Source organism: Trachemys scripta, chromosome 5, assembly GCF_013100865.1.
Source record: "Trachemys scripta elegans isolate TJP31775 chromosome 5, CAS_Tse_1.0, whole genome shotgun sequence".
Taxonomy (NCBI): domain Eukaryota; kingdom Metazoa; phylum Chordata; order Testudines; family Emydidae; genus Trachemys; species Trachemys scripta.
The window spans coordinates 109,341,934-109,367,478 of record NC_048302.1 but is presented as its reverse complement, the minus strand read 5'-3'; the positions used below and the strand labels follow the sequence as shown (position 1 = coordinate 109,367,478).

At 39.8% G+C, this 25,545-nt stretch overlaps 1 protein-coding gene across 2 annotated transcripts in view; it reads left to right on the top strand.

Moving 5' to 3' along the window:
• The window catches only part of NCAPG (non-SMC condensin I complex subunit G), a 42,650-nt gene that overhangs the window by 5,579 nt on the left and 11,526 nt on the right, over positions 1–25,545 (top strand). The window contains exons 2-16 of one of the 2 annotated variants that reach the window (XM_034772423.1): positions 306–418; positions 1,249–1,455; positions 2,480–2,708; positions 3,548–3,693; positions 5,163–5,247; positions 7,166–7,358; positions 13,061–13,210; positions 17,208–17,348; positions 18,341–18,464; positions 19,111–19,200; positions 19,385–19,564; positions 20,111–20,221; positions 20,801–20,920; positions 22,701–22,940; positions 24,555–24,736. In XM_034772423.1, the coding sequence (XP_034628314.1) occupies positions 308–418; positions 1,249–1,455; positions 2,480–2,708; positions 3,548–3,693; positions 5,163–5,247; positions 7,166–7,358; positions 13,061–13,210; positions 17,208–17,348; positions 18,341–18,464; positions 19,111–19,200; positions 19,385–19,564; positions 20,111–20,221; positions 20,801–20,920; positions 22,701–22,940; positions 24,555–24,736 (2,309 nt within the window). In that variant the 5' untranslated portion in view covers positions 306–307. Of the gene's footprint in view, positions 1–305; positions 419–1,248; positions 1,456–1,500; positions 1,573–2,479; positions 2,709–3,547; positions 3,694–5,162; positions 5,248–7,165; positions 7,359–13,060; positions 13,211–17,207; positions 17,349–18,340; positions 18,465–19,110; positions 19,201–19,384; positions 19,565–20,110; positions 20,222–20,800; positions 20,921–22,700; positions 22,941–24,554; positions 24,737–25,545 lie in introns of those variants that run through there. The other variant, XM_034772424.1, reaches the window with a different exon arrangement.

Below are 25,545 nucleotides of genomic sequence, written 5' to 3'. Positions count from 1 at the left end.
GGCTCTTAAACAGAGCCGAAGAGTTGGGGAGGAGCAGAGCCGCCATTTTCCCGGACATGTTCGGCTTTTTGGCAATTCCCCCCAGACGGGGGTTTGACTGCCAAAAAGCCGGACATGTCCGGGAAAAAGAGGACGTATGGTAACCCTACAAACAGCCCCACCCACCCCGCTCTGCTGGCAGCTCGAGCCGCTTGGCCCCGAGTGGTCCGTGGACATGAGCAGGGCTGCGCGGGTCTTCTGCGCCCTGCAGCGATCCCGTAATGTTCCCAGCGCCGCTGGTAAATGACGCGCTCGTTTCTTCCCAGCAATGGGAGCAGAGAAGAAGCTGCTGCAAATCAAAGATGCGTTCGAGATGGCTCAGAAACCTCATCAGAACCATGCAAAGCTAGTGGCAGCTTTGAAGCGTACCTACAATCAGGTGAATATCCTCCTAGGGATTGTCCACAGGAGGAACAGAGGTGGGGGGAACACATTTTAAAATGTTAATTGAACTAAGGGCCATCACCAACCTCCACACTTTCCATTCTACCTGCAACTTGTGTGGCCTAGTGGATAGAGCACTGGACTCAGGAGAACTGGGGTCTAATCCCAGCTCTGCCACTGGCCTGCTGGGTGACCATGGGCAAATCACTTCCCTGCCCCATGCCTCGGTTTCCTCATCTGTAAAATAGGGATAATACTGACTCCTTTTATAAAACATTCTGAGCTATGTGGATGAAAAACAAACTAGGTATTATTATTATTATTTGACTTTTGCTTTCTCTAACATGCATAGCAGCATGTACATTTAAAAAACCTAAAAGCAAAGCTCTATCAAAAAACAGTACACTGCACTGCACACACAATTCTCCCCCAGGGAAGAAGATGAGAGAGAGCATGAACCACATATGACCGATATCACTCATGTTGTCTAATGCACTATTGGAAAGTACTCGGGCACTACAGAGATGAAGTGGTATAAGAACCTCTATAGACTGGTGTAGACACACCAAGTTGTAGTTTTAACGTTTTAGCTTCTTGAGCTGAACTTACAGGGGAGCCTAGAGTTCAAACTATGGCATAAATTGTGACAGCTCAATTACTAAGCAGGACATTTTGCTGAAAGCACATTATGCAGTGGATCTGTGCTTACTGTTTTAGACCTATAAAGACCTATGTGGGAGCTGCCTATCTGAGACACCACCTCTTTTCTTTTCTGTGATAATGTCATGGAAAGATTGTTAACGTTCTGTGTTTGATATATTTCAGCTGAAGGATAAGATGGTTTTTCATGAGGAGTTTGTTCATTACCTTAAGTATCCTATGATAATCTACAAGCGGGAACCAGCAGTGGAACAAGTGATAAATTTTGCAGCTAAGTTTGTTACTTCATTTGATCAGCTGGAGAAAGAAGATGGTAATGAGGAAGAAGAAGAAAACTCACTTCTGAGTTATTTGTTTAATTTTCTGCTTGAGGTACCATGACAACATTTATCAAATTATTAAGGGAAAATCTTGGCATTGTAATGTACTTACCAAGTGAACACTATATAAATCTAAGGCCTGGTCTAAACTTAAGTTTTACCGGCATAGGTAAGTTAGGGGAGTAATTTTTTATTATGATTATTATTATTTTTGCCTGATGTAGCTATGCCAGTAAAAGCCCCAGTGCAAATGCACTCAGATCTGTATAAAAGTTCTTATACCAGTATCGTTTATGCCAGTTCCCCAAATAGGCATAAACTATATTGATATAAGCACTGCCATACAGATATATTATGTCTGCACTAGGAGAGTTTTGCTGGCTTAAATATACCAGTGTAGTTAAACCAGCAAAACTTTCTAATCTAGATCTTGCCTAAATAGGGCATTCATTATTGTACTATTTTATTATTATTTTAATTAAATTTAAGTTCCAATAACAAGAAATCACAAATAGAAGTATGTTTGCTTTTGAAATTGGTAGCTTCAGGAAACTAAAAAACTTTTGTTTTTTTGGGAGGGGACTGTCCATGTGACTATGTTGGCCAATCAAAATTGGTAATACTAAAACAAAATGATTTCCCCCCCCACATTTTCAAAGAACAATCAGGTTCTTTGTATTCAATTTTGATTCATTGGGGGCTGTGAGGAAGCCCATTATAGTTAGTGTTATATTACACTTTTAGGAAATACTTGTTCTTCTGTAGCTTAAGGCCCAAATCCTGCAAAGACTTCGCTTAATTTTACTACCATGATTTCTGTGGGAATGCTTACAATAGTAAAGTTAAGCATATGTATAAGTTTTTGTAGATATACAGTCTAAATTGTGATTTGTTGGCTCTAGAGTAAAAATGTGTATTTGTTGTGTACCCACAGTATTAAGTAGCTATACATCAGTATCTATATGTGATGTAAAAATGAGGGAAAGTTATACATGATGTATAACTTGTTTATTATGTCGTAATTGTGGTCAAAATCATAACCCTTTGGCCACTATCTTGACTACTTTTGTTTTTAGTCTCACAGTGCGAACAGCCATGCTGTTAGACTTCGAGTGTGCCAGCTTGTTAATAAGCTTTTGGGAAGTATGCCAGAAAATGCCCAGATTGATGATGATCTCTTTGATAAAATTAATGAAGCCATGCTAATTAGACTGAGGGATAAGATTCCAAATGTGAGACTCCAAGCTGTACTGGCATTGGCTAGACTTCAGGATCCCAATGATGAGAACTGTCCTGTCGTTAATGGTGTGTTTGTATACTTTTTATAATCTTTTTTCTTTTAGTAAGCTCAGTTGACTTAATCTCTTCTAAAATTTTCTTTGTAAGGATTGACTAAACCTGAAATACTATACAAAAATGTAGCTGATTTGTTTATTAATTCTATCAATGCAATAGTGTGTGTGTGTGTGTGTGTGTGTGTGTATTTTATATATATATAAATAGGATAGAAAATCTTTGAATAAGTAAATTTTAAATGTTACAGAACATATTAAACTAGTTAACCTAGTTAGTTAACTAGTTTTAATTTATGTTTAACCTAGTAGCATAAAGCACCATATAGTAAAACACAAATCAAAATAAAGATGTTTGCCAACCAAAAGGTCAAACCAAGTAGCCCTCAGTAATATTGCACTGTCAAATAACAGGCATTTTAAATGCCCCCAAAAGGATGAGAGAAATGAGATTAACAGATAAAGTAATACAAAGTAAAAAATCAGGATAAACCTGCCAAAACAAGTGTGCTTTTTGTTGTGCCTGAAGTCAGCTGGTGAAGATTGCAATCCTTGTATAAGGGAGAGTTCCACAATCAAAGACCCTGAACTGAAAGTTCTGCTTGAGGCTTGGTCTTGAGGGAAGCTGAGGGCTGGGACCCTTAACTGACACAAAAGGTCATTGCTTGGTATAGTTAGGGCTTAGAATGTTCTACAAAATGCCTACAGCATAAGGCTTATACAGAGAGAATTTTTAATTGATTTGAACTATTTCTCACGTTGTGTTTGTAGGCATCTCGTAAATGGGTTTATTTTATTATGATATGAATATTTTTTAAGAAACAGTGCTAATGACTGATATTTTCTTTTCAGTTTACAATGCTTTGCTTGAAAATGATTCAAGTTCAGAAGTGAGGCGTGCAGTGTTGTCATGTATTGCCCCATCAGCTAAGACTTTGCCAAAAATTGTAGGCCGCACTATGGATATAAAAGAGGCTGTCAGGAAACTGGCATATGAGGTAAACAGGTCTCTTAATTTCAGTTTCAAGACTTTAAGAGACGTAGTATATGTTTTTATAAAGCTTACAAGATATTTCCAGTAAGAAAAGTAGCTAAAATGGTTAGTATGTTCAGTTACCAGAAAAGTCACTGCATAAGAGAGTGATACATTGAAGGAATCTTTCAAGTAGCATCTCCTGAACCTTTAGAAAAAGTAGTCCGTTTTTTCCTTCATGATATAACCTTCATGGAGCTCTATTGTAAAAAGTAGCATATGGTAGAGTACGTGGGCTCTAGAGCCCAGCTCTTCAGGAACAGAAAGCATATAGTCCATCTCCTTACTACTTATTAGTCTCTCTCTACCCATCAGCAGGTGTGGCTGTGAATGAAATTTTATATCTGTATATGTAGATATTGTTTCCTAAAACCTGGGTATTGGTGTTGGTGTGGTACTTATTTGGAGTGCTTTTTGTACTATTGTAATATGAATGACTAGTAATATTATTGTAGTGGCACCCACGTGCTAGGTTCTGTAAAACACAAAAGAGAAAACGCTTCCTGTCTCAAAGAGTTTACAGTCTGAAGGAAAAGAAACTATGACATACAAGCAAAATATTTGGGATGATGATTAACAAATGTTAATTATATCTTAAATAGTTTCTGTCTTATAGAGTCCCTCAATAATCTAAATTGGTTTTGGACTGAATCCTCATATTGGTGGACTTGGAAGAAAAAAAATTGGGTTTAAGTAATGTAGCAGTCTTGTTTCTATCATTACAGACAGGTTTGGCTTCTCTGTTTAGTGATTTAAATGGAAAGTCACTCTTAATCAGAGTGTTACTTGTGAATCTTTTCCCGTAAGCCAGGAAGGAAAGAAGACTTAAGCTCCAATTCTGCACTGGGAGCTAAGCAGAGCTGTGTTGAAGAAAAATGGTGTGTGTGTGTGTGTGTGTGAGAGGAGGAGGACGGGGGAGCGCAAATGAGGGGTGAAGGGGCGGTCTGGCTGCTCAGTTATGTTAAGGATCATAGATATCAGTGCCTTATTAGTGTGCCTAGGATTATGGTAAGAGGGCTGACTTAGAGTTGCTGTGAAACAATAAATCACTGGTTCTCAAAATTTTGTACTGGTGACCCTTTTCACATAGCAAGCGTCTGAGTGCGACCCCCTGTTATAAATTAAAAACACATTTTTATACATTTAACATTATAAATGCTAGAGGCAAAACAGGGTTTGGGGTGGAAGCGGACAGCTTGCACCCCCTGTAATAACTTTGTGACCCCCTGAAGGGTCCCGACCCACAGTTTGAGAGCCCCTGCAATAAATTAATTTTCTAACTTTGTGTGTTTAAATTCTTAAATATCCTGTTAGGGTTTTTAGCATTCAGAACCATAATGAGAGATTGAGGTGTTGAATTTCAAGTTGCTGGATGTAATTTGTAGACATGCATTTGATAGTCAAATACCAACATCTGCTTACTTTTTTTTTAAGGTTTTGGCAGAAAAAGTTCACATGAGAGCTTTGTCCATAGCTCAGAGAGTAAAACTGTTGCAGCAAGGACTTAATGACAGATCTGGTGAGAGAACTATTTGAATTTCAGAGTGTGTTTTGGCTTATAGGATGTCCATTCCTTTCTTAAATGTTTATTTTTCAGATATTTAAAAAAATACTCTAAAAGAAAATGTGGAAGATATAGTATAAAAGTAATATGAAGGCAGAGCACTACGGGCTGTAGGTACAGAATAGAGTTCAGTTAGGTAATAGAGGATTTCAGGGAGTCATACAGCATCACAATTGTTTTTATATGTGTAAAATGTGAACAGTTTTGTATTGTGATTTTTGCTAGGTTTGTTTAGGGTTGCCAGGTGTCCAGTTTTGACCGGAACGCCTGGTTGAAAAAGGACCCTGGCAGTTCCAGTCAGCACTGCCGACTGGGCTGTTAAATGTCTGGTTGCATGCAGGCAGGCTCCCTACCCAGCTCCATGCAGTTCCTGGAAGCGGTGACATGGCCCTCTGGCTCCTAGGTGCAGGGGCAGCCAGGGAAGCACCACTTTCTGTCCCCTCCTGGAGTGCCGGCTCCGTAGCTCCCATGGACCGGGAACGTGGCCAATGGGAGCTGTGGGAGTGGCACCTGTGGCCAGGGCAGTGCATGGAGCCACCTGGCTGCCCCTATGCCTAGGAGCCAGGGGGACATGTCGTCGTTTCCGGGAGCCGCCTGAGGTGAGCATCACCCGAAGCCCACATCCCCTCCCAAGCCCCAAAACCCTGCCTAGCCTGGAGCCCTCTCCCACTCCCAAACTCCCTCTTGAAGTCTGCAACCCAACCCCCTGCCCCAGCCCAGAGCCCCCTCTCACACTCCAAACCCCTTGTCCCCAGCCTGGAGCCACTTCCTTCACCCTAAACCCCGTATCCCCAGCCTCACCCCCTCCTGAACCCCTGGTTCAGCCCAGAGCCCCCTCCTGATCCCCAAACTCCTCATTCCCGGTCCCACCCAGAGCTCGCACTCCAAACTCCTCCCCCGGCACGGAGAAAATGAGTGAATGAGTTGAGGGTGGGGGAGAGCGAGTGATGGAGGGAGGGGGGATGGAGGGAGCGGGGGCGGGGCATCTGAGGAGAGGTGTGGCAAGGTAAGGGTGTTTGGTTTTCTGCAAAGAGAAAGTCGGAAACCCTAGTTTTTCTAGATGTATTGAGCAGAGTAAACTCAGTCCATAACTTTACCAAACGTTACCATGCTAAATTCAGAAGAGCAGTTCTGCAATCCTTGTTTATCTAGCTGTAACTAGGACTTCTCAGCATTTCTCAAATTAATAGGAAGGTCTAGGTATGTACCACAAGTAGGTCTGTATGGACACAGATTTAAAAAAGAAGTTACTTTATGGTAATTGTGGTTCTTCAAGCTGTTTTTTCCTTGTCTCATGAGTATCTCTCTATCCCCACTACTTTTGGAGTTCATTTCTTTTGGTATTTGGAATGTATGAGGGAAGCAAGAGGTTGGGGCTGTTCTGCTGTATGTCATCTCATGTGTGGGAGAAGAAGCACAGAAACATGCAAAACACAAGCATGGCCAGCAGAACATGCTGGTCAAGAGAAGGACTACAGTTCTCATAATAACATAAGAATTGCCATACTGGATCAGACCCAGGGTCCATTTTGCCCAGTATCCTGTCTTCTGACAATGGCCGGCCCAGATGCTTCACAGGGAATGAACAGAACAGGGCAGTCAGAGGTTTAGGGACACCCAGACCATGGGGTAACATGACCATCTTGACTAATAGCGATTGGTGGATCTGTCCACTGTTCCTTACAGTAATAATGTAAGTAGCTGCTTTTTTCTACAGTAGTACCATATCAATTTTTGTTTCCTTATGGTCTTCATAAGAATAATAATATTTATTATTCATGTATGCATTCGTTTTTAAGAACCCCGGAGTACCAAAAGTACATGGGAAATATACTTAATCCTGTGAATATAGATTCAATTCTTCTATGAATAGATGCTGTTAAGGAGGTGGTGCAGAAGAAACTTCTTCAAGCCTGGTTACGGTTGACTGAGGGGGATGTCCTAGAATTGCTTCACCGGTTGGATGTAGAAAACTGCCCCAAAGTGGCTGTCTCAGTGCTTAATGCCATGTTTTCGTTATCTCCACTTAGTGACTTAGTTCAGAACTGCAAAAACCTTGATAACAGGTATGTAAATCAGCCCTGTGTATCTAAAAGATTAACATTTTTTTGTTCAACTTTCAACATGGGATTTCAGTTTATTGGGGCCTTTTTAATGGGAAAGGAGAAACTGTTCTGTGTGCTGGGAAGTGAAGTCAGTGAACATCATGGTGATTATTATACTTTTGACCATCTGTAGTGTCTGTCTTCTCTTTTTTTTTTTTTAATTGTTATTTAAAAGGGCCAGTTTCACAAAGTTTAAAACATTTGAGCCAAATCAGCTGGGAGAATTTAAATAGAAAAATTTCAGTGATAATTAGAAAGTGTTTAAGAACGTGTAACTACATTCCAGAAAAGCCACAATCCCACTATTGAGAGAGAAGACTACACTGGTTTACAAAACAGCCTGACTTAGAGGGGAAGTTGAAGCAGCAATACAAAATAATGTACCGCAAAAGGAAAAAAGGGGAAGTTGATAGGAATGAATGTATAGTAACTAGAAATTGTAGAAAATTCATAAGGGAAGCAAAAGGTCACAAGGATAACGCTATAGCCAGCAGAGCTAAGGACCATAAGGAGGAGAAGGAGGTTTTTTTTTTTGTTTTTGTTTTTTAAAGTATTGTGAACAAAACTAACCTTAACAATGGTAATTGTTCTTACTCAATGGAAGTGGCAGAATTGTCAATAGTGCAGAAGAGTTAGGAGTGTTTAATAAATTGTTCTGTTTTTCTCCCCAAATGCAAATCATGTATTTCATCCTCATTGAATATGACTTCAATTCCAATAGTAGCTTAGAAGGATATTAAACAGCAGCAACTAAAGTTAGATGTTTTTAAATCAGCAGCTCTGGATAACTTGCATCCAAGAGTTTTAAAAGAGCTGACTGAGAAGATATCTGGATTGCTAATGCGGGGGGTTACCTGTATATATCGGGGTTGCATTATTGAAAAGGGCAATGGATACCAAAACGACATTTACAGGGGAATTTTTCCCCATAAGAAATAATGGAATAGGGGGAGGGGGGGATGCATTCACAACGTCACCACACTCGCCTATGACAATGCTCTTTTCGCATAAACTGTACCTTTTTACAATGACCGGTTATACAGTACACATTTTACACATAAAACATTGTATAAAATAATATAGAACCCTACTAACACTGTTCAAACACATAGAATATTTTAATACAGTAATAAAGTATAAAAGTGACAATTACATTAAACTTAAGTAGGAGTGGCGGCTAAGTTTTCATATGCTGGCTTTTCTGTGGCTGGCTTTTTGGTTGCAGAGGTCTTAAAAAAAGGATTTTATCGATGTCTGCTCTCCTGCGTGAATCTTTGAACGATAGATCTCCCTGTAGCAAGCCACTGCATCATTGAGAGCCCTGGAGACTTTGGCAGACTGTTCACCTGGTCCATAGGCTGCAGCAATGATGTGGTGTTGGGTGGCAAAAATAGGACATTCAGGCAGGGAGCTTCATAGTCTAATTCGTGGGTACTTGCGTTATCCAGCAGAAGGAGAATCTTAAAGGACAAATTTTCCTTCTGACAGTAAGCCTTACATTCAGGGACAGTATAGTCTACAAACCGCTGACGGAAAATATTGTGTGTCATCCAGGCCTTTCTGTTAGACTTCCTAATCACAGGGAGATGAGACTTGACGTAGCCCCTCAATGCTTTTGGATTTTCACTGTGGTAGACAAGCAAGGGCTTTAACTTGTAATTGCCTTCTGCATTTCCCTCAGGCAGAAGGGTTAAGCGGTCTTTTGAGGCTTTGAATCCAGGAGCAGTCTTCTTGTCATGAGAAATATAAGTCCTCGTTGGCATCTTCTTTCAGTAAAGGCCCGTCTTGTCAATGTTAAAAACCCTGTTTTGGAGAGTAGCCACCTTCTGAAACAATTGTGTTTAGCTGCATTGGAAACATTTCAGCTGCAGCTTTATCTGCACTAGCCACTTTTCCTGTGAGTTTTACATTATGTAGATTGGCATGCTTCTGAAATCTGTGGAATCACCCACAACTAGTATTGAAGGTCTCCTTTTCTGCTGTTGAGCTCTCCCTCTCTCTTTCCTTTAAATCGTTATACAGGTCTGTTGCATCTTACGCGCATTTAACGTGCGCGATTTCAACTTTACACGGTCGGCAAAAACAGAAAAACAACAATTTTAATACTATACCTGTAGTGCGGGCGATTTTGCCCACCATTGAACTCAATGGGGTTTTGGCTATACGCGGTTTTCGCTTTACGCGGTAACCGCGGAACGGAACCCCTGTGTAAGATGAGACAGACCTGTACAGGCTTTTGGCCTTCTTCTGAAACAAGCTTAAACTCACAGGCTTTTTCTTTTCATGGAGGTTATCAATCCAATCAACCAGCAAACATTCAATTGTCTCCATTGTACTGATTCTCTGTTTCATTATCTTCACTGATGACAATTTCATAGCACTTCTAGCGCTTTCACGAATTCGATCAGCACTCTTAAAAATTGTCGAAGCAGGCAAACCAAGAATACGAGCAACGTTGGCTGCACGCTCACCTCTTTCAATACGCTTTATAACATCTAATTTCACTTCTAATGTTACACTCTGATGTTCTCTTAGACACAGACCCACTCTTAACACTTTGAATGCGTTTTGCACTCATGATGGGTACTGTACCACCACTTAATCTTAGCATTTATGAAGCACTGTTCAAAGGGCTATACGGAATGTTATCAGATTAATTTTCACAGCAGTCCTGTGGAGTAGGCAAGTATGTACCACTATCCCCATATGACAGTGGAAGGAGCACTACTTGGGAGGAATACAGGACAGTACTGTATAGGGCCGCGCCGCCTCTTCCTGCCCCCCTCCACTCCCACCCTGCCTCATCCCACCCAGTTCCACCCTCTCCTCCGAGCACCCCATCCCCGCTCCTCCCCCTTCCCCCTGCGCCTCCTGAACACGCCTAACATCTGATCGGCAGCAGGCAGGAGGCACTGGGAGGGAGGGGGATGGGCCAAGTACAGTACTGTACTGTACCATAAGGGGAACGTGTTCCAATTCATGTCGGTCCCGATCCGTGCAAACGACAGATATGTGGATCAGGACCAATGTGAATCGGAACATGTTTTCCTGTTGATGAGTGATGGATATCCGAAACAGCGGATAAAGGGGAGACTTACACCGGGGACCCCCTGTGTGGATTTTTAAAAAATTATTATTTTTAATAAGTCTTGGAACATTGGGGAAGTCCCAGAGGACTGGAAAAAAGTGAATGTGACAATATTTAAAAGGGTAAACGGGATGACTAATAATTTACTCTGAGCTTCGGCGAAATAATGTCGTGACTGATAAGGGATTCAATTTAATAAAGAATTAAAAGAGGGTAATATTAATGCTAATCAAAATGGGTTTATGGAAAATAGATTTTGCCAAACTAATTTGATATCATTTTTTGATGCGATTACAAGATTGGTTGATAAAGGTGGTAATGTTGATGCACTATACGTAGACTTCTATAAGGCATTTGGCTTGGTACTGCCAGGCATTTTGATTAAGAAACTGCAACAGTACAAAAAAATTGGCTAACTGATAAGTTTCAAAATTAGACAAGGTGGGTTAGGTTAGGGTCACTATATTTCAGGTTCCCAAAAAGAAGACACCGTCAGAGCAGGGGGAGAACTGGGAGAGGGTACAATTGGAGGTGCTTGTGGGGGTACTCACTGGAGGTGGGTAGGCAGTGTTGCTCCCTGTCACACTGGTGGGTGGGTGGCACAAACCCAGGATGCAGTAACAGCTTCCAGACAGTGCTTTCTTGTGGGACCCGCTCCCCAAGACTGAAAGCTGGAGCCTGGGGGGGTGGGATCCAGCAGCTGTGGCTTGCAGGGGAATGGACCAATCAGCTGCAGATGCTGGGGAGGGACCAATCAGGGCTCTTTCTGACCTGCAGTTTCTCTAGTCTTTAAAAACTCGTACACGTCCTGTTGTTTGAAAACAGAGAAAAAAGATTAAAAAAAGGGTATGTCCGAAAAACCCAGATGTATGTTAACTTAGATAAGATAATATCTTTTATTGGACCAACTTCTGTTGATGAGAAAGACGAGCTTTCAAGCTTATACAGAATTCTTCTTCAAGTCTGGGAAATGTAGTGAGATGGTCACAGCTAAATACAATGTGGAACCTCAAAATGTAATTGTAAACAGAATCATCACTGAGCTGGTATCTATAATGGGCTACTGCAGGGATCAGTTCTTGTCCCGATGCTATTTAATATTTCTGTCAATAACCTGGAAGAAAACAAAATAATCACTGATTATATAAAAAGGGGGAGTGGTAAATAATGAAGAGGACAAGTCACTGATACTGTGTGATCTGGATTGCTTGGTTTGGTGGCTTCAAGCAGATGATCTAGGAATAAAGGATGTAGGCCATACAGTACTTATAAGATCGGGGGGACTCTATCCTGGATAGCAGTGAAACTGAAAAGGACTTGGAGACTAACAAATTTTATTTGGGCATAAGCTTTCGTGGGCTAAAACCCACTTCATCAGTACTGTTATATACATCTTCCGACTGTATTTTCCACTTCATGCATCTGATGAAGTGGGTTTTAGCCCACGAAAGCTTTAGCCCAAATAAATTTGTTAGTCTCTAAGGTGCCACAAGTACTTTTCGTTGTTTTTGCTGATACAGACTAACACGGCTACCACTCTGAAACCTGAAAAAGGCTTGGCAGTTATGTTGTATAATCAGCTAAATGTGAAGTCCCGGTGCAGTGCCGTGGCTAAAAGGACTATTGTGGTCCTTGACCCTATAAACTGGACTATAGAGTTTGAGTGGGGAAGTTATATGTGTAGGACTCATGTATCTTGAAAGATGCATTATGGTGGGTGAGGAATGTTGATCATTGTAGCAGTGGAGCAGCTTTTGCATCTGTTGTTCTGACAGGGTCTGGTGTTGCTTTGATTTGATATGCCCTGATCTGTATGTCCTGGTCTATGGGGAGCTTGCTTCTGATGATGAGCTTGGAGAGGTTGGGGGGTTGTTTGAAGGCCAGAAAGTGGGGTTTAGGAAAGATGTCTGCATCCTAAAAGAAATATCTCCACTGCAACAATGATCAAGACCCTTCACAACACACTTTCAAGAGCCATGGGTCCTACACATGCCTATACAACATGTGGTGTATCTCATCCAGTGCACTAAATGTCCGAATAACAACTATGTGGGTGAAACCAGACAATCACTACGCTCTTGAATGAACTCAGACAGGAAAATGATAAAAGACAAAAACACCCTATCATCTGTGGGTGAGCATTTTTCACAAAGTGATCATTCTGTATCTGACCTCTCAGTCCTCATTCTCAAAGGAAACCTACACAACACTTTAAAAAGACGAGCGTGGGATCTTAAATCCATAATTTAGCTAGACACGAAAAATCCTGGACTGAACAGAGACACTGAATTTATGGCTTATTACAACAATTTTTAACCCACTAACACCCCCGTCTTTTGTGCACCCCTGTGACTGGTGTCTTCACCTTGAATGATCCCTTGAAATATGTGTTAATTACTTAAACTAAACCATCTTTCATCTTGTATTTAGGTGTGACACTGAGTACCTTTTCCAGACCTGAAGAAGTTGGTCCAATAAAAGATATTATCTCACCCACCTTCTCTGTCTTTTAGGTTTCTAATATTTTTAACTGATCTGAACAGATGTGTGTGTATTTATTTCTCTTTATTTCTAGGAAATTGATTCCAGTGGAAGATCTAACTGCTGAGAGTGCTTTATATTGGAGATCCCTTTGTGAGTATCTAAAATCAAAAGGGGAAGAAGGTGAAGCTTTGATGGAGCAGATTTTGTCAGAACCTGCCACATATTCAGATTATCTGTTGAGGTAATTATATTTAAAAATGCTTAATTACCACTAATATAGGAAAAACTGCTGAGAATATTTGTAAGGGGTGGTCTGCACTACAGATTTAGGTCAGTTTACATCAACCTAACTCTGTAAGTGTAAGTGTCTATCCTAAAACGTATAGTACAGATTACGTCAATTTAACTCTGTAAGTGTCTATACTAAAATGTAGCTCCCTCTGATGTAAATCACCCACTACATTGACTTAATTCCACCGCCGCAACAGGTGTAATGTCTAGGTCGATATTATAGATATACTTAAGGCGACCCAATGTCTACTCCTGGGGGGAATTCTGTGCCACTGCGTGTGTGCATAATTAATGAGCCGCACGTATTTTTCATTTTTTGCGCCATATAATCACATCAGTTTCAATTATTTTTGGTAATTTATTTCAAAATACCTGTCAGCAAGTATGCCCATAACAATATGGGCAACAAAAAAAGATTCAGGAAATGTTTTTTGACAAATAGATTCCTTACTAGGCATATGAATACAGACCTTTGAGTAATAATTCATTTAAACTACAATACAGAGATGTTTTCCTACACCCCTTCCTTAGCAACAGTGCAAAGGCTTGGAGGGAGTAAGAGGTAATGGAGGAGCTGAGGGAGAAGGAAGTAATTGCTAGGAGTCTGGGAGTGAATCTGGAGGGGGTTTTTGTGTGTGCGGGGGGAGGGAAGTATAGAGCAGGCTTTTATTGTGGGGAGGAAAGGATTGTTAGGGAGTTGGGAAGCCTCCCCTAGGCAGACTCTAACCACAGGCACATCTGTCTCATCCCCATCTCTCTCTGCACCTTCTTCCCCCAGGGCCCATGTGTCCCTGCACCCCACTCCCATTCAGCCCTGGCTCAATGCTGTCACCCCACTAGCTCCTGTACTCTCACTCCAGTCTGTCCCTCCCACTAGCCCTTCTGAACCCGTCTAGGTGACCATCCAGCAGCCCTGTTTGCCCTTCTCTGTCTGTGCCCCCCCCGCCCCGTAACAAGGCCTTCGCTTGCCCTCGGAACAAATCAGCCAGAGACCCCTTCTGAGTGCAATCACCAGTGCTTTTTATTTTCAGTGTCAGCTCCCACCACCTTCTATTTACAGTCTGCTCCAAACCAGCAACCTGGGGGACAGCTAGCTTCTCCAGCCAGCAGGGATGCACAGCCTTTGGCTCCTCCCTTTCCTTTTTCTCCCGCCCCCTTCCCTCCCTTCCTGCCAGCCTCATCTCCTGGCCAGCACCCTGTTACACCCCCATATACTGTTCTCCCTCACCTGGCCCTGCATGCATGTTGCTGTGAGAAAAGCAGCCTTTGCTCTCTTCCTCTCCATGGCTGACTGCTCCAGCTTGTGAGCTGTCTGTCCTCTTTTCTGGTGCCACAGCAGCCCCTGGTAGGCGAAAGGAGTAATTGCAGCGGCTCTCCATCAGCATGAAGTATTCTGTGGAGAAAAAAAATCTATGGGAGACATGAATTCTGTGCATGCGCAGAGGCACAGAATTTCCCCAGGAGTAAATTAAACATCTTTAAACATTCCAGAAAAACCTTATTAAAAGGTTTCATAGTCAAAGACTCAGAAATTAAGAAATGCCAGATTTAGGATTTCTATGCAACCTCAGTTTCATCCCTCTGTGCGTATGCATTATGACACAGTTTTTACATACTTGATCACATACTAATTTTTCCACAAGACCCCTGCTTCTTTCAGAGCACAAGATAGAATGTGATCTGGGATGTATGGTGAATTAGGCTGTTGTCTGTAGGACCCCTGCCTCATTTGTTGCAGAAATTGACAACTGTGTGGTAAATGAGGCAGGGAACTTCAGAAAGAGAAAGGATGCTGCTAACATGCTTTATGAACTTTATAGATGTCAGTCTATTAAATGTATTCATATTTATAAAAGCACTAATCCAGTATGTTGGGTGTAAAATAATGACATGTACATTTTAATTTAAGAGGCCATAAAGGACTTTTTCCTTCCTTCCTGACAATGTTCTTCAAACCCTTTCTCTCTTCTCCCCACCAGGAAAAGACTGGAATAAGATAATCTAGGCTTTGAGACACAGGACGGGGAGTGAGTTCCACAGTTACAGATCCTTCACAGAGAGACCCCTTTAATTTAAATGATTTAGGTCCCAAAGGGGTAACTTTAAATTTCGCCAAGAAATTACTAGTAGCCAGTACAGATCATGAGCATAGGTGCTTTCGGCATGAAATTGCTTAATAAGCAGGGAGCTGCATTTTGCAATGGTTTCAGGTTTGGAATGGTCCCCATGGAACACAATCAGAAAAATAGTTGCACCCTCTTCTTTTACATCTTGTGTTATAATTTGTGCAGCTGTTGGTTTAAAGTGTCCTCCCACCCTTTCACTACTCCCTGTATTATTAGTACGGGTTTTGGAGAACCTAAACTACAGCACATGGGTGACACATGAGCCCCTCCTTCAGGGAGGCTAGCTGTGTGGCCCAGACCCTTGCACCCAAGATCCTACTCCTTGTCCACTGGAGCCCCAGGTGGCCACCCCCGCCAAAGGAGCCCTGGCCGAACTGTCCCAGGCCCCTGGCCAGCACCAGCCCTGGGCCGCTGGGCCACCTCAGTGCCGGGCTGCCGGCCCCCAGCACCATTCCACCCCTAGCGCCAGGCCTCCAGATGACAGCAGAGCTGAGTTCCTTCTTGGGCACTGGCATGGGGGAGAGGACAGAGCAGGGGTTGGCTTAGTGGGGGGTTAGCCTTCCCTGGCCCATTATACCGGCCACCTATGCTACAACATGTTAAATCTGTTGTGAATTGTTTTAAAATATAACTTTAGTGTGGACTATGCTGCCCTTATCCATGCTCTAAGCTCTCACTTGTGAAGGTCTGTAACTGAATGACCCCAAATGCGTCCCCAAATGAGTACAAAGCTGCAAACAATTTTAAAAATGTTTGTCTTCCTCTTTTTGTAATGTCTGTAAGAGATGGAAAATCTTTTAACTGAATCACAATTTCTTCAGAAGTGTTTTCTTTGTAATGGTTGTTCTTCAGGCTAAAAATATTTTATCCTTGATTTTTTTCACAATTTTTTAAAGTTTTTGAGGGGAAAAAAATGGTTCAGACATTTGAGTATGAGGAAAGTGTGTATTGCAGGATGGGGAGACACCCCATTATAAAGAAATTTTTAAAATTATTTTCTTTAGTAGAGCTAGCACTGAAATGATTAGATGTAGGAAGTTTAAGACTTAGTATTTGGCATAAAAATAGCCTTTACTGAAAAATGCCTGAGTGGTCTGGAAAAAATGTTGTTGAAAATCACACTTTGTGACCTATACTGTCATCAAGTTTTCTTTTGACGCTAAGGAATGCTCTGCAGAACATGTGTGCATAGCCAAGGAATAAAAATGTAGAGAAACACAGGTAGAGAAGAAAGTCAGGAAATGACCGAGGATACGTTTCGCCTTGTGAATATGGACTACCCATCTTTGCCAGCAAATTTTCAGTGTTCCTCTGTGGTGTTTGTTAGAATGGCCTACTGGGTACTTCTCATATAAATTACTTTCTTAGACTTGGTATATCTGGTATGCAGTATTCAATGCTATAGTTATACTAAATCTTTTTTTTTTTTTTGATTGCTCATTTATTTGAGAAATGGTGCATGTGTATTTAAAGATGGTTATGCCTACACATAAGGCAGAATTAAGCTTGCATATGCAAAATAAACTTTTGTCATTTTCTGACTCTAACGTTTATAGAGATCTCAATGTATTTTTTTGTGGATTTCATACATTTAAGCTACTTTATTTGCATGTCTTATAAATGTTCATCCAGAATTGTATAAATCTTAAAAAAAAAAAAAAAAAAAATACATGAACAATGAACTTCAAATGTTTTATCATTAATGTATTGTGATAGTAAAAGATGTAACCTTTTGTTACACAGAAGTAGGAAGGAACACTTTTGTATTTTGACTTTGCAACAGAGATCCTGCATTTAGTGATGACTGTCCTTTGTGTTCAGTTACCTTCAGAACATGCCAGTTCTGAGTGAAGAACAAAGGGAAGATTTTTCCTGTATTGAAAACTTGCTGACAAAAGAATTTATAGGACAGCAGTTGATTCTTATTATAGGCTGCATGGATACCACTGAAGAGGGGGGAAGGTAGGCTTTGTAAAATTTTATGCACGTACAGGTTTGTTTTACTGACTTCTTAGCCTTTACTATGGAAAACCGCTTGCTTACATCTAGAATGTACTTCTAAAGAAAAAAATGTCAGCCAGTCAAAATATTACAGTTCTATGCTGGTTGCAAAAATGGCCTCACCTTGCTTAACAGGATTGCTTCTGAGTATATTCAGAGTCCTAGCTGCTTTCTTCAGTGGAACAATACATTTAAAATACTTCTGTTATTAATGCAGACCTAGTACCACCATGGGAGAGTGAATTCATTTATTTTCCATTCTGACTTGCTCATAATCACCAGAATTGTTGACTAAGTTCTAAGTAAATTGTGATATCAGAAAGAAAAAGGCATAGATTCCATTTTAGATTTCAAGCAGATTTTATTATTTTAATTGATACATTAAAACCATCTTTTTACCTGCAACTTGAACAACCTTGACGTGGAAGTTATTGGGAGAGAATAAGCTTGAAAACCCACAATGCCACATTTTTCCTTTTTCCAGATACAACTGCACATTAATTAATATTGCAGGTGTGACCGTCTTGTTTTGGTTTACTGCATTGTGCAGGCATTGAAGGAATAAAGTTATTTTGTACTATTAGACTAGTTAAGACATTTTGCACCTGGAAAGATGTGAGTTTTTAATTAAAGAACTTAAATGGAAGTGTTCTTCACTAATTATAAACAATGAGTGTTCCTACCCCCTCACTTTTATTTAGATAATAGGTCACACTTCATAGAAAATTTTGTGGCATCTGATAAAAGCAGAAGAAAATAATATTGAGTAAAAAAAATTGAATAATTCATTACTGTTCAGCTAAGAACAACCTAGTACTTTACTAGCAAATATATTTCAAAATAAATAAAGTAGATTAAATCTTAGCTATTGAGTGTTTTTCCAGTGTTTTAAGAAAGGAGAGTGTAATTTGATAAACAGTAAAACTTTACTTTTAAAAAAAACAACAACACAGGAAGCATCTACTGGCCGTCTTGCAGGAGATTCTTATTCTACCTACTACTTCAACATCCCTTATATCTTCACTTGTTGAGAGATTGCTGAGCATTATCAAAGATGATGACAGGAGAATTCATACTGTAAGTAGTTTTATTTGTTTCTAGGCCATGTGACAGACAGCCTTGACAGATTTGTAATGGAAGTGGCAGCAACCACTATAGTTACCTTTGCAAAAACATGCCATTCTGGTCCTCTCTTCCAGTCTTGTCTCATTTTCACCATCCACCTTAAGAGATGTGAACTCTGAAGTTAAATAAGCCATGTGCACACCCACAATCTAGAATGTGTGCTTTCTGAATGTTGATGGATTGTTTTTGAAAATACCACTAAATTTAAAAAGTGGTGCCCTTTCACAAACTGCAGTATTTAATGTCTCCTAACTTGGCAGATCTCAACCAATTTTGACCAGAACATTCACAGGTCCTTACTCTTTATGAAGGCATCAGTTCTTTCTATCACATTTCCAGACTCAGCTAGCTACCAGGAAATTCTAGACCTCTTGCATGGTAGGGCAATATATTGGCAAAAAAAGGGTCACTAATCTTTTGGGGATTTATTATAGTAGTTTTATCTACTAAAGAAATCTGAATGAAAGCTCAGGATTTATGCAGAGGGATGACACTTTTTTAATGTTGAAAGTCCAGGTATATATGTCTATAGGATCTGAGAGGCAGACCAATGACAACAAGCAGTGTTAATAGCAATAACTTTTGCCTCCAATGTTAGGTTGCAGAAATTATCTCAGAGGTTCGTGAGCCCATTGTTACAGTTGACACTCCTATAGATGCAGCTGAAATAAGAAAGCAACAACTTAAGGTAAATGAATTGTAGGTAACTTACAGGAAATGGATACAGTGGCTATTTAATTTTATATACTTTTACAGACAGCACACTTCCAATATATGTGCTACTGACTAACTGATTTAGATAATCTAGCATTTATTGTACAGCTAATTAAAATTAGTTACAATGTTGTGACTTTCATTTTCTGTGTATTTAGCTGGCTGAAATAAAAGTGAAACTTTTGGAAACAAAAGAAGCTTTGGAGGAATGTATTACTCTGCAGGATTTTAATCGTGCATTGGTGTTAAAAGAGAAAATAACAGAGCTGGAATGCATCAAGAGTGATATGATAAAAGAAGCCGAACAGCCTGAAATTAAAGAAATGCGTGTGGAGAAGGTTCTACTTCCTTTTTTAACTCTCCTCCCTGCCCTCCCCCCACCAAAAAAAGTGCTGGTTATGTTTTTATATCAGTGATATTTTAGTTCACTTTGCTTTTCAACTAACTGGTGAACAGGCCTGTGTCTTTTATTTAATTTTCTTTTGAAGCTGTTAATAGGCATTTCATTGTTTTTTATCCAGTTGTCAGTGTTTTGCATTTAAACTTCAAATGTAAATTATAATGTACTCTATCAAAAATGCTCTACAAAACTGCTGTTTTGTGCAGTTTATGTACTTTGAGGATATAATTAAAACTATTTTAAAAAGGGTTTTTATCCTACCTAAGTGCTCCTAGCCTTAAGTGAAAATTAATAACAAATGAACCACAAATTCAACTAACTGTAGTTCTATTTCATTTTCAGTCCTGTGGGTAGATATAACATTCTTTGATAGTGAGAATGTAGTGTAAAGAGAACATTTTACTTGCATAGAAAGACATGATTGTCTGTGTTTGTTTTTCTTTCTCCCATTCCTGATAAAGAAAATCTTTTTCTCTTCTTAAAGAATGATCCTGAAACGCTACTGAAGTGTTTACTGATGTGTTATGAACTCCTCAAGCAGATGTCCCTTTCTAAAGAAATAGGCTCAACAATGAATGGGATCATTGAATCCTTGGTATGTGGCAATAAGTAGTACAACTTTACAAGTATAAAAGATAGAAAATAGAAAAAATAAAATGAAAATAGAAACATTCGTAAGTATCATGGAAAATGATGTAGTTCTTGTAATGTAACTTCACACAACATTTCTTGTAGTTGTCAATTTCTTTGTGCATATATGGGTGTCTCATCTTCTCTGTCAACATCTCAATCTCTGCTTTTGTATTTTGCATGTGTGATGTATTTTCGTATTCCTTTTATAAGCTACTGTATATACTTGTTCATTAACCTGTTCGTTTATTAAGCCGACCACCCAAAATGGATAGGTTAAAAATAGCAAAAACTGTATGACCCTTTCATAAGCCGACCCTATATTTTATGGTTTGGAAAATTTTGGCTTCCGGCTGTCAGGGTAAGCCGCTGGTGGGTCGGGAGTTGGCTCACTCACTAGGTACAAAAGCACATGTAAATATGTTGCACTCTAGGTCCCTTAACATTTACTTTCTAATAACTTCTTTTCAAACATGTCGTAGCAAGTATTTTGTTGTTCCAATATGTACATTTTAATCACAAAGAATCAAATTATTACTTTTAGATACTTCCTGGAATAACTAATGTGCATCCAGCTGTAAGAAATATGGCAGTTTTATGTTTGGGTTGCTGTGCCCTGCAGAACAAAGACTTTGCCAGTCAACACCTTGCATTGCTGCTACAGGTAAAAATTTTCTTAGTGATAAGAACTGGGTTGTTTGGCTGTGACTTTGTGAATAAAATTGGTCTTGTACCTGTGGCACATAATTCTAAATAAAATAGTACCTACTGTATATAGGACTTCAGCTGTGTTGGTTGAAGATTTAAAAAATAGTGACATATATATGTCGCTTACATCCCAGCTCTGCCACATACACTGACTTATGCTGATTGATCTAACTTCTCTCTGCCTCAGTTTTCCTCACCTGTAAAATGGGGTTCTTCAGTGTTGCTTACAAGACGTTGAGAAGCTTAATTCATAATATTTGTGACTTTCTTCTTTTTGTCCTATCTTGGGTATTATGTGAAAAAGAAAGGGGTCCTGGCTGTTCTAGGTGGTCTTCTCGACACTTTTTTTCCCAAATGCAAGTTGCATATGTCCATAGTGTGGAAAATGCTTCATGATTGGGGCTCTCCTCCTCCCCCCCCCCCCCCCCCGAGTTCAGGGCAGAACAAAAGGAGCTTAAATTAAACCTAAGGCCTCTAGAGTCACATGGACAATAGCAGATGAGTTTCTTGAACCGCTATTTATTTATTTATAACATTCTTATATATTTATTTGTACTGTAGTAGCATTCAAAGGCCCTCATCAAAATAAGTGACCCATTGTATTAGGTGTTGACAAACATATAGGACAATATAGTCACTGACCAAGAGAATTTAGGGTAAAATTTTCAAAAGTGACATAGGTACTTAGGAGCCTAAATCCCATTGACTTTCAGTGAGACTTAGACTCCTAAATCACTATAGAAAATGGAGCTTAAGAAGAAGTCACTGTTGAGAATGTTACCCTTAGCTATGTGTGTCTTCTTTCAGATTAGACTAATTTATGCAACTACACCTCTACCCCGATATAACGCTGTCCTCGGGAGCCAAAATATCTTTCCGCATTATAGGTGAAACTGTGTTATATCGAACTTCCTTTGATTCACCGGAGTGCGCAGCCCCGCTCCCCCGGAGCACTGCTTTACCGCGTTATATCCGAATTTATGTTATATCGGGTTGCGTTATGTCGGGGTAGAGGTGTATTTGAATTTATTACCATTCCATTACTTGTTGCGTCTTCTTTCAAATTAGACTGTAAACTGTTTGGGACAGGGATTATTGTTTTACATGAATAGTACTCAGCAGAGTGGGGTCCAGATTATGATTTGGGCCTTTGGGAGTTAGCAAAGTCCAAATAAGTTTGTTTTATTATTACTGCTTCCAAAATAGACACAATAGGACAGTAAGAATACATGGGATAAGGCCTCCCATTTGGCTCAGGATGCCCTCCCCAATTGAAACCGCTATAAATAGGGCTGCACAGTTTTGAGCTGAACAAAGTAGGCTGATTGCATAGCTGGAGCTGAATGAATAATCTTATATAGCAACAGAGGGTTCTTACCCACGAAAGCTTATGCTCCCATACTTCTGTTAGTCTCAAAGGTGCCACAGGACCCTCTGTTGTTTTTTACAGATTCAGACTAACACGGCTACCCCTCTGATACTAATCTTATATAGTTCAACCTCAGATTTTATTCCAAACTTGGTTTCATTTTTGAGCTCTCAGGTTGCTTTTTCATACTGTTCTAAAGTTTGGGGAGATTCCACTTAGTATAGGTGAATTGTTGTGTGATCTTTGGGTAATCTCAGTCACTGATTTAGGAGTTAAATATTGTCAGCTCTTTGTTTTTAACAAAACTTTTCATTGAGTGATGTACCATAGAAATATAGATCTTTTCCCCCCTGTTTACAAAACCTAGGTTTTACAAATTGATGATATTAAGGTAAAGCGAAGTGCTTTAAAGGCAGTCTTTGACCAGCTGATGTTATTTGGGATAGAAACATTCAAAGCAAAAAAAGACAATGATTCTCACAGTGAAGAAACAGAGATTAGAAAAAGAGATTGTGAAGAGGAGGAGACTAAAATAAAAGAATTGGAAGAAGAGACTGCCACTGTTCACAACCTCCTACAACTTCTTTCCAGTTTCTTAGACAGCGAGGTAAGTTATCTATGAAATGCCGTCAGTCTGCTCTTCTACATCTTTTTTGTTACAAAAGTAAAAATTTTTATATAATTGTACATGAGTAACCTTACTTTCTTCCCAAACACTTCTGCATGTTTATATTCTTGGATCAGATGCCCAGTGTATTGAGATTTCAGGAACTGCTTATAGATTTAAATTTGAATGAAAATTGCATGTGCACTGTTGAGTACTGCACAGAAGTCTATAAATAGGGCTGCTGTTCTGCCATGGTTTCTTTAGAAAACTCCATAGTACTCCTGATGAAAATATGAGAGACATTCCTTTATGACCCAGATAACTTTATTTTCCCATAAAAGGTCATTAGGCTAGATTCTCGGGTGATGTAAATTGGCATAGCTCCATTTAAATCATTAATAATAACTAGAACAGCTTGTGATAACAAGGATATCCATGTGAATACAGTAGTATCTATACCGGAGCAGACTTATTTAAACACTACTCCAATCCATTTTTATAAATTGTTTTCTGTACTTTGCAAGAGGAGGAAATTACTTCATCACTCTTGGAGGAGTTAAAGCTGCCATTGTGAGTTCACTGGGTCTGGTTTTTGAGTCGTAGTATTCTGTTCCTGTTCTCTGCTACCCTCCCACATAACTCATGGCACTAACTAGGCATCTCCCCCAGGTTTTCAGTGGTTTTGTTTCAGTTACAGTTATATACCCAGTTCTTTCTGAAAACATCAAATTGTGACCTTTTGTAAGGAAAAAAAGAAAAGGTGTACGTGCCTTCTGATGGATTGTATTCCTCATTATTATTTTCTGTTTTATATCAAATTTTCAGTAAGCTACTTTTAGATCTTGGTCACCTTGTGTGATTGGCTTTTTCACCATGTAGCCTTCTTGTAAGTAATCTTAGGATAACTATACTGGGACTTGACTTGAAAACTGGCTCCTACTTTGGACCTACTGGTCTCCTTCCTTCCTTTGGGAAACCACTCACAAACTTTTTGAAACTCTGCAAGTAGATGGATAAGAGCAAATATGAAGCCTCATCAGTGAGTTTGAACTAAATAAGGAGAAATGGATGCAAACTACTAGTGTTTGAGTATTTGACAACTTCCAAAGAAGTGTGATTAACTGCATCCCTGGCATTACTAAAACTGTCAATCCTCCATGCCTTTCGTAGCTGTATAAGAGCAATGAAATGGCAGGATTGCTGTAGCAAAGTTTTGTGTGTTCTGAAATCCATTTTTTCACTAGTGAGTGAAAAGCCTTTTTCACTTTTAACTGGGTTGGAAATGGATTGGAAATTAAGAAGTTGTTTTATTTTTCCAATATGTTAGCTGTAGGTTTCATGATAGAGATTTGAGGCTCCTGAATTCTATTAGTGTGGATTTGGATATCATTCATTTTACATTTACAGTAACTTACAAGTGTCTGGAGGATGCTATTTTAAGAGTTTCACTGACACTAAGGATGCAACTCTGAGCCTGCATTGAGGTTGTCGGTGGTGTAGGCATATAGCCACATGAACCTCAGTGTAAGATTGGGGCTTTACTTTTCAATTAACTAATGTGTATCAGTCAAAGGACTGTACTTCTGTCTCTGATCCAGTCTTTCTTTACTTAAGTTTTCAGAACTCAGGACAGAAGCTGCAGAAGGCCTGGCCAAGTTGATGTTCTCTGGAAGGTTAATTAGTGCCAAACTTCTTTCTCGTCTCATTTTGTTGTGGTATAATCCAGTGACAGAAGAGGATACTCAACTTAGACACTGTCTGGGAGTTTTCTTTCCTTTATTTGCTTATGCAAATAGGTATGAGCTTTTTAAAATCTGATGTTGAAATCATACATTGTTTTTTCTTTCTTTTCTAGGTTGTAGTTTTACCTGATTTTGTTCTTGTGATTCCCATACGTTTTGTATGTGGGATGTACTACGTAATTATGATACAGTAGCCTAAGAAAATAAGGACAGCATTGTCGAACCTGAGTACTTAAAATTAGACACCTAAATAAATGGCCTAATTTTTCAATAGGTCTGAGCACCTGCAGTTCGCATTTGTTTCATTGGGAGTTGTCGCATCTCAATGACTCTGAAATCGGGGCACGTTTAAGTGCCTAACTATGTGTTTAAAGGTTTAATTTACAGCCTCCTAAGAAGGTAAGGTGATCATTTTCATGCTCCCTCTTGAGACAGTTAAAATAGTAATAGTGTGTATCTATTTGCACATGAAGATTCATTTATTCCTTTGCGCTGCATTAGTATATGGCAATCAACACTGATCACTCCACTGTTTTTGGTTACATCTGGGACATACCTAGAAATAAAATCCACACCTTCGTATTTTTTTTAACGGAGGGTTCTTCGACGCTTAGCTAGACAGTCGGCCGTAGCGATCGTTCGCCATTTGGCCCATTCCTGCACAACCGCAAAGGCTTGACGCCCAGAGTATGCAACATCAGAACAGACTTGATGAACCCATGTATTAGGGGATCTGCTTCTGGGCCGCCTCCACCCCTCACTTGGTGGAATTTTATCCCGGATTTTACAAGCTACCGAGAGAACGGCGTTTGCTGGAATGTCTTGTGGCATATTTGCGACATGTCCGAAAAGCATGAGGTGCT